Source organism: Gadus chalcogrammus, chromosome 19 (assembly GCF_026213295.1).
Source record: "Gadus chalcogrammus isolate NIFS_2021 chromosome 19, NIFS_Gcha_1.0, whole genome shotgun sequence".
Classification (NCBI taxonomy): Eukaryota; Metazoa; Chordata; class Actinopteri; order Gadiformes; family Gadidae; genus Gadus; species Gadus chalcogrammus.
Window position 1 is genome coordinate 16,201,509 of NC_079430.1, and position 9,173 is coordinate 16,210,681.

Below are 9,173 nucleotides of genomic sequence, written 5' to 3' on the forward strand. Positions count from 1 at the left end.
AGAGTGTGGTAGAGAGTTGCCGTGCGATGGCTACGACTCAGTCTACGTTTGAATCCCTTTCTGTATGATTTTAACAACATTACGGCCCTGTGACCACTTTCACGAAGCTAAAGGAATATTCAGTACAACAGTCTGCATTCACGGACATTTCCATTGTAATTAGTAATGCATTGGTTTCAATGTACTGGAAGAATCCAAAGCCCTCCGGCTTGAGGTCAAGAACACCAATGAGTGTGTGTCTTGTTTAATCTTCCACGGGCTTCACATATGGAATGTGGGCGTGGCACTCAATTATGAGTTGAGTGACATGGGCAGACATTTGGCACTCTAAACAAGCCCACCTCCACCACCCCCCCGCCACCACCCCACCCCGGCGCCCCCTCCGTGGATTCACCTCCAGGTGGATGCCTGCTCGTGACATGTTGCAAAGACCTTAAGATGGAAAATCCTCTTATCCTTTTTAGAGGATGGAAGAAGTCCCCCACTTTGGAAATACACTCAGCCTTCACATGCTGGGCCCTCATTAAGGAAGACACATGGAAGTGAGATCACATGTGAGCTCGCAACAAACCTGAATTCATGTCAGTGGGGAGTCTTCCAAACGAAGGCATTCATGTATTTATTTTTGGTGTAAACATTGGTGGGTCTTGCCAATGTCGCAGTACACCGTCCTACAGATATGTGTGTGTGTGTGTGTGTGGGGGGGGGGGGGGGTGTTCAGGTGCGTGTGTGTGGAGGTAAAGTCATGGCGGAGACCCTTTGAATCAGCAATAATATCGGTCATAATTACCAACCGCTTTTTGAGGCCATCTTATATTCAATGTGGCAGTGCTCACAATTATATGTCATCCATCACAACAGAGAGAAATTTTACATACTATTCATAAGTAGGCTTCATTTACCACCATTTATCCTCCCATGAAAATTATGTTTTAGGCGTTTTAAATATACTTAAAATTGGCACTTTATATCTACATATAAAGTGCTACGACCGGCATCACAGCCACAACACACATGGAAGGCCAAGGGTACGAGTACTTTAGGCGGGGGGGCAAGGGGGAGACCTACCAGGTTGACTACCGGAGGGTCATGGGGGACCTGGAGCCCCCACGGGCCCCCCCCTCGCCCCAGGTGGGTGCAGGGGGGGGAGATGTTCTCAATTATTATTATCATCATCGTATCTTACTTGTATGTTACGTGCTATCGTTTTACAGACTAATTAACTCACAACAATATTATAAATCAATGAAGGAAACTTATCACGTGACTTGACCCTAGGTTACTCAACGCTCTAGTAGCTGCTGGCATCTTTCCGGCCAGTACAGTACAGGCCACCGTAGCTTCTCCGACGTTGTTGGATAGCGAGAGGTTGGTTGCAAAAAAAGTAGGTTGCAATTTGCAACCTCACCGCTAGAGGCCACTAAATCCCACACACTACACCTTTCAGTATATCAGTTTGGGGGGGGGTGAAAAAAGAATCACACAGTTCATCCTCTCACCCAGTTCGTATACCCGTAATGCATCTAATGTGCACAGCGTGGAAACTCATTGACTAAGTTAAACGTGAGTCATGAGATTCAAACCAAGGGCACCCACCCACAACAAAAGATTCCTCTGTGGTGTGTGTGTGTGTGTGTGTGTGTGTGTGTGTGTGTGTGTGTGTGTGTGTGTGTGTGTGTGTGTGTGTGTGTGTGTGTGTGTGTGTGTGTGTGTGTGTGTGTGTGTGTGTGTGTGTGTGTGTGTGTGTGTGTGTGTGTGTGTGTGTGTGTGTGTGTGTGTGTGTGCTCCAGACAACTATCAGTTGACCTGAACCTAGAATTTACTTTCGAATTCCCCTCACATTGAATTACTTAAAAAGGGGACTCAAATCATGCTTCTCACTAAAACAAAAAAGAAAGAAAGAAAAAGGTCTCTGCAATGGTATACAACTACACCACAAGGGGGTAATAGATGTCCTGGTGTTTATACGTTAATTTATTAAAAACGTTATTAATATTTTGAGTTTAGTGTATTGTCTCCTGGTACATAATTGACATGAGTATCGGTGCTCATTGTCCTGTTGACGTTGTAATCAGTTTCTGTTGTTATTAGAGGTTTATTATACAGTATGGTTCTGGTATCCATGGGCGGGCAGGAGATATACACCGTCAGTGAGACCATAATGCCTTCATGAGGGCATGGCATGAAATGCAAAGAACTGGATTCTCTATACTCAAGTCTTATGCCTCACCATTTCATCTCTGCCTAAAACGAAGCACTTTTTCTCTGTCACTCAGCCCTACTTGACTGTATGCACGCGTGTGTGTGGGCGTGTGTGTGTGTGTGTGTGTGTGTGTGTGTGTGTGTGTGTGTGTGTGTGTGTGTGTGTGTGTGTGTGTGTGTGTGTGTGTGTGTGTGTGTGTGTGTGTGTGTGTGTGTGTGTGTGCTTGTTACGTGTGTGGTTGTTTTCCTGTGTCTCCCCTCTCGTTCTCTGTAGGTCTCACGCCATTGGCTGTTCCTCCACCATCGTCCAACCCCCTGTCCAATCTGGGAGCTGTCTGTTGGCCAATCAGTGTCATCAGGCCTTGATAACTTGCACCTGTTTGAAAGAGATCAAATGTATGCTTGATTAACAACTGTTATTATTTTCTGAATATTCATTTGAAATGACAAATATTCATATGAGTTGTGATTTCAAACAATAAACAAAGCACTGGGATTAATAATGCTGAAACTCCTTTTCCATATCAGACACCGCCATCTGGTGGATCACTTATTTAACTGCAATTTATTTAACATCGTACTTAGTCATACATCCACAAATATGATTAATTCCTTTTGAGAAACACATGAAGAAGCACACTCGGTCTAGGTTAATTACGAGGGTACTCTCCTTGAATGTACTCTCAGAACCCACCAGGCCAGGCCAGTATAGTTATTATTTTCTGTTTAATATTTGTGTAAAGCAAACAGTTAGGAGTCACATATCCTCTATCTAGCAGGCAACAGGAAAAACCAACAAGAACAACCAGAAACAACCTTTGCCAACAGAAAGTGGGCAAAAGAAGGTACACATAAATATATATTCAGCTGTTACGGTAATGCTTGCTAGACTTATGTTAAAAATTCAATTGAACCTCTGTCTCTGTGCGTGTGTGTGTGTGTGTGTGTGTGTGTGTGTGTGTGTGTGTGTGTGTGTGTGTGTGTGTGTGTGTGTGTGTGTGTGTGTGTGTGTGTGTGTGTGTGTGTGTGTGTGTGTGTGTGTGTGTGTGTGTGTGTGGTGATATAGGTTATTTCCGAGATAACTGAATTGGTAATCTGTGTTACTCATATTTGACCGTAGAGATCTGAAGATGGGGGAAAGACAGAAATGCAGGCTTACTCATTAATACTTCCTCATAATCAGACGTACATTGCTCAAAGCCATTGCCTCCTTGTCATTAGTGTGCAGTGACACTGGTCTCCAGAGATGGAAACTGGTGGAGACGTGAGGATAAAAACAGAGGTGCTAAGAGAGAAAATAAACATTGGTTAGACAAGGTCATTGAGAAACAACAAGTTAAATATTAAACAATTGAAATAACTGCGGGCAAGCCATTCTGAGACCGGCTGAAGTCTATCGTGATTTCAAATGATGCAATGGGTCAAATCGTTCACGTGTTCATTCCCCATTCACACCATTAACGTTGTTTTCACCAGGGTGAGTCTGTACCTCTGTTGTACATTAGGTAATCAGTGAGCACAGATTAAACCAGCCAAGTCCAAACACACTCAAGGAGAGATCTCCTGCACGGCAGTGGAGCTGCCTTGTCATGTTCATTGACGGCAACTTCCACAATAAACTGGATTTCCACATCACCAGCCTGCGTCCCGGGTTTGAAGGGGTCCAGAAAAGTTGCAGGTATGTAGCATGGACAATATTGTTACAATATGAAAATAAATATATATATACAGTAGGCTATATATAAAAATAACAAAGATTAACAGGAACAGTGCGCATGCTAATCCAGAGTGGCGCAGAAAGTTAAAGAAACATCTGTTGTTGTTTCGAGGACAACTCAGCAAAGGCAAATAGCACTAGTTCTATTCGGCTATTAAGTTACATGTACACATCCCAGCAAAATAATAACACTTCTTAGACTCATGTGATGAATTCTAGGGAGTAACACCAAGGCCCATGGATAGGACACCATGGGCCGTACCTCCGTTAAATATTCACTTGAATATATCTGCCAGCGCCAACTATTAACCAACATTTATCAATACGAAATAAATCAACAAAAATACATAGCGTTTATCCTCGTTTAATTATGTGGTATACTTGTCATTGCCAGTCAGGGGCAATGGCCACGTTGAATTCAATGTAAACTCGCTAACTTTTTGCTGTCTATCAAGCGGAGACAACTTTTCATTGGCGCAAGAAAATTCGCCCTCGGGTCGCACCAGTGTGCGCCCCAGGCCAATGGGCCTGGGGCTGCTTTTGGCCTTTCTTTTTTGATATCACCACATGATTGGACAATTCAGCGCATCAATCAAATAGGATTCCTCCCTCAGCAGCATTCACGCAACACAACTAGAGAATAGATAGATCGCTAACTAGCAGAGAGTTGTAAGCATTTTCCACCCTTTTCAGTGGGGGAATTGGACTCCCCAAGCAATGTTATACTTAAAAGGAGCAAGTAGGTTACATATTAATTCAGTCTTTCGGCCTGTGGCATATAAGCAACTGTCCCATATTTCTAACTGCATTTGAAGTAGACATTAATGCTCACAAAAAATGTAACATTATTTGGGTACGCTATATGATATTTCTACTCAATGAATACTTTCACTCGTAAATCCGTGCATTTAACTCCACCACGAGAAAGCCTGAGAAACCGTCCTGCTTTTGGAACTTCCACTGGAACTTCCCCTCCGTGTCGTCACCGCTGCACGTGGTGCTGCTGAGCGGCAGGGCGAGCGCAAGTTATTACATCTCCTCCGCTCCGGGGACAGCGGTCCACACTTAACGTACTTCCTGAGATTAACAAAGAAGACGCAGAAGCTCATGATAAGTTTGGTCATTCGCGCAAAGAACGCAATAGCTCAGGGATCTACCTCAAAGATCGTCGCCATCCATATCGCTGGTGTGGATTCGAAAGCACTGCTTGGGTAAGCCCCCGCTGTATTATTGGTTCCCATGTGCGGTCGTTTGGTGGGTAACCGCCAGTGCTATACATCTATGCGTGCCATTCATCCAAATAATACTTAATTTGGACTAAATCACTGTTTGTCTACTACAGAATCGCATTGTTCTTATACCGTCTCAGCTGGAAGTCATGGAGTGGTCCTTCGTGAAGTTGTATCTCATCGGATCGGCGTTGAGCGCCTTCACGGTCTTCTTCTCCTTGATGGACTCCTTCGGTGGACACATGTACGGCCAGGATGACCTTAGGGTGTGGGCCCAGGACCACCAGAGACCGCTCACCGCCTCCAGCAGTAGGGCAGGACCGACAGGAGCGAAAGACGAGGACTCGTCGTAAATGGGGGACCTACACATGGAGGGAATTGTGTAGCCGATGAAGAGCAGGTGTCAGATGGCGCATTTGTGTCACACACTAACCCACTGTCTTTATTCTTTAAAGAAACACATTGTTTCGTGCACTAAGTCTGTTACTTGTATATATGTATTACCTTAATGTATGGATCAGAATGACCAAGTCCAAGGCTTAGGTGCTGTAAATGTAAAAATGCTGTAAAAAATGCTGTGTGTGTTAAGTCGTATTATTTAAATATTTATTATATTCTGTAATGGGTCTAAGTAATGGGTCACTGTAATGGGTTAAAGTCAAACACTGTTTGACTTTAAAGACGTTTCTATACCCAACAAAGGTTGTCAAAGTCTAATAAGACTATAAGGCAAATGTGGCTCACTTTCCTTATTGTTGATATTTTACATATTAAAGTTGTATAACAACCTACAAGTGTGTTGATGTCTCATAATCACTGATTTATTGTAAATGTATTGTCTATAATATGGAAAGTTTTGTTATAACAAGTTCTGATTCCCTGGATGTCGACAGAAACACCCGTCCGCTTAAGAGAGAGAGAGAGAGAGAGAGAGAGAGAGAGAGAGAGAGAGAGAGAGAGAGAGAGAGAGAGAGAGAGAGAGAGAGAGAGAGAGAGAGAGAGAGAGAGAGAGAGAGAGGTTGCGAGAGAAAAGCATGGGCGCATCCTTGGCCTCTCTTTGATAACACAATTAAGCTCCAAGCAGGCGGCACACGGAAGGAGGACAAAAACAAAAATGTACGTGTGCGTGTGTGTGTGTGTGTGTGTGTGTCTGTACGTGTGTATGTACGTGTGCGTGTACTGCTTCTAGAGGAAACCTCTGGACTCCTCTCCACTTTTGCTCTCCTCTGCCGCGGCCTCTCCTTTCCTATGTTCATATTTTTATGTATTTTTGCACGACTGCAGAGGAGAACTGTTGAATCTACAGAGTACTAAACGGATGAATCGGAGCAAGTGCTCGGATATATTCAGAGAATTCACGGATCTTAATTGAAAACGTCTCTTTGACAACCAAAACAACAACTTTTGAGAGAGAGGATCCTTAGTTTAAGAGTTTTCCCGGTTTACTTCAACGCAAGTTCCGGTTTCTAACGAATTATCCTTGTTAGCTCGCTATGTTCGCCTGTTACCAGTCCCTGGTTCGAGAATAATAACAAGATAAGAATATCAATAACAACAATCAGAGAAAATAGGGAGTTGTGGCGAAAGATTTGACGAAATATATCCGATAACGGAAGCAGATATCTGGATTCGGAAGTCCCTCCACCTCTCGCCGCTAAACCCATTTAACGTAAAGTCCAGCCCCTCGCCACTATCGCTCATTTGGAGCATCCGTTGCAGGCTTTCCGTCGTGAGAGGAGAACGCCTGGCAACGAGGTTACTTTAGACAGCACTTTCTATGGTAATGAGGCGTTAAAACCGTCCCGCCCACTGCCTTTCAACTTCAATCCAACGTAACCAACGCACTAGAGCAGGTTGGCAAAGTCAAAGAACAGAACCTGAGGCGCTCCAACCCGGTACCCCCCGATTAAACCCCGGAGAAAAAAAAGTCATGGCCTCGAGATCTGTCACCAGTGTCGTTATAGCGGTACTTTTTCTATGCACGGGAATTTGGTGCAGAGATCAGATGGGGCGCAAAACGGTGACTTTCCACCGAAATCAGCAGGATGATAGCGAGCTGCGCCAGGTGCGCTCCCGCGCCAGGAGGGACAACACGGGCACCGACCGCAACACCACCGCCTCCACCACCGCTTCCTCCAAGGGCTCTCAAGGTCCCGCCTTCACCTCCTGTCGACGGGCACTATCCCAAACCGAACATGAGATTTTGGATGATAATACGCATGAGGTGAGTTTTTGAATGAAATTAATCAATATTAGCCCAAATATACAGGCGATTTAAACGTATGCAATGTCATTTTTTAAACCTATTGTATAGCAATGTATTGCTTAATTATTGCTTATTGCTAAAATGCCTTTTTAACTTTGCCTTTATTTTCTATTTTTACCAGAAAGATACATGATCTGATAGATACCAGAGAGAAAGGATAAGGGTTTGAGACCCAAGTTCTGTCTGGGTCCTAAAATCTGGGTTGGAGACCCAGAGAAAGGACTTAAATACATTGCACTTTATAAAATGCTGATATATTTTACTCATTTTTTGCATATGTTTTCTTTTACTTATCTATTATTTTATTTTATTGCATTACAATGTTTATATATGAGGCACTTTGAGTCTGCCTTGTGTATGAAAAGTGCTACATAAATAAAGTTGCCTTGCCTTGCCTTAAGACAACCAAACCTTTCCCTCTCTTAGACGGGATTCAATGGAGATGATGGTTCAAGTTTTATTTTGACCTGGGTGGGTGATGGAACAGGGGTGAGTACGCCTGAAATTGATTGAAAATTCTCTCGAATGTCATCTCATTGTGTATGTCGTTATGCTGTCATCAGCACAATTTTTTTTATTATCCGTTACATTCAAATTCATAATGATTATAACATTTACGATTTAAGAGCAATACAATGAGAAGGCGTAGACCTCATTAGAATATCCTTTTCGAGTTTACCGCGCCTGTCTTTGTATGAGCTCATTTCAGATTTAAAGGTGCTATATGTAACATGGACACCAAGTGCTTAGAATTGGTACTGCAGTCATAATTCCCAATTTTGGCGAGAGATGTCTCCGCCCCCATACTAGAAGTTCACGTGCGTTGCCAGGTTTGGGTCACTGAACAAACACGAGCGCAAACAAGCCAAGCGCAATTTTGATATTTTGGACAATTAAAGGCGAGTTAAAGAGTCCTACCCTGTAAGTTGATCAGCTAATGTATACCGTTGATGTTTGTTTATTGTATCCAAATTACAAACCACCGCATGTGGCATCCATTTTGAAATCCTTCTTCACTGTATGCTGCCTCCATCTTTCATCGTGCTTTCTAAATCTTCGATGGCACATGGTCCTTTTACGATTAAACAGTCAATGTCATGCATATTACATAGGAATAATGGGAGCGGAAAGGCATCAGAATATTTTTCGGATATGTATTTTCAAATCTTGCATAAGTTCTGCTCTCTCTGTTTATAACTCTCAAATCTTTAGCCAAAGCTTTAATCACAGTTTACTATAACTTTACACAGAGCGCTCTATGGTGTGCATCAGTAGCTTTTTTAAGTTAAATCGCTACATTCCCACCGTTCATATCAGTGGGAGTAACGATTAAAAGTAAAATAAGTAAGAGTAAAAAAACGACATCCCCTAATTTTATATTAAAGGCTAAGTAAACCCTGTTTTAGCAGGAGAACTTCCGTCTATGAGTTTCATCAACGTGATGTGAGCATTTATAGAAGTGTCGAAACCTACGTTACACTCCCTTGAGCAGAGTTTACAGCCAAAAGAAAACTACCGCTCGGGGAAAGCATTTTAGCTGAGGTAGCAGTCTTCCGGACTTTTTTAAGTACCCTCAGGCTTCACCGGTTCTACAACTTTATGCATTTAGGTCAAAAGAAACACAGAAATGCTTGCTAACACTTTGTGAGACCCGAATGGAACCATTCAAACTGTAAAAGGATCTTCGATTCTATGACAAACGTGGGAGTTAACAAGGACCTTAAAGTCCTGTGGGCTCTGGAGAATGTACGAGGCTGGC

The 9,173-nt window shown here is 43.1% G+C and overlaps 1 protein-coding gene and 1 long non-coding RNA gene across 4 annotated transcripts in view; one reads left to right on the forward strand and one right to left on the reverse strand.

Annotated features, from left to right (window-relative positions):
* Positions 1–2,439: 2,439 nt before the first annotated feature.
* On the reverse strand, positions 2,440–5,616 carry LOC130372169 (uncharacterized). The gene is made up of 3 exons (XR_008893310.1): positions 5,281–5,616; positions 3,392–3,487; positions 2,440–2,578 (listed from the first exon to the last, which is right to left on the reverse strand). It is a non-coding gene; the product is annotated as an uncharacterized LOC130372169 (long non-coding RNA).
* A 1,168-nt stretch (positions 5,617–6,784) lies between these two features.
* Positions 6,785–9,173, forward strand: part of si:dkey-159a18.1 (sortilin) — a 20,876-nt gene continuing 18,487 nt past the window's right edge. For 2 of the 3 annotated variants that reach the window (XM_056578390.1, XM_056578392.1), the window contains exons 1-2: positions 6,785–7,372; positions 7,841–7,903. In XM_056578390.1, the coding sequence (XP_056434365.1) occupies positions 7,079–7,372; positions 7,841–7,903 (357 nt within the window). In that variant the 5' untranslated portion in view covers positions 6,785–7,078. The remainder of the gene's footprint in view (positions 7,373–7,840; positions 7,904–9,173) is intronic. The other variant, XM_056578389.1, reaches the window with a different exon arrangement.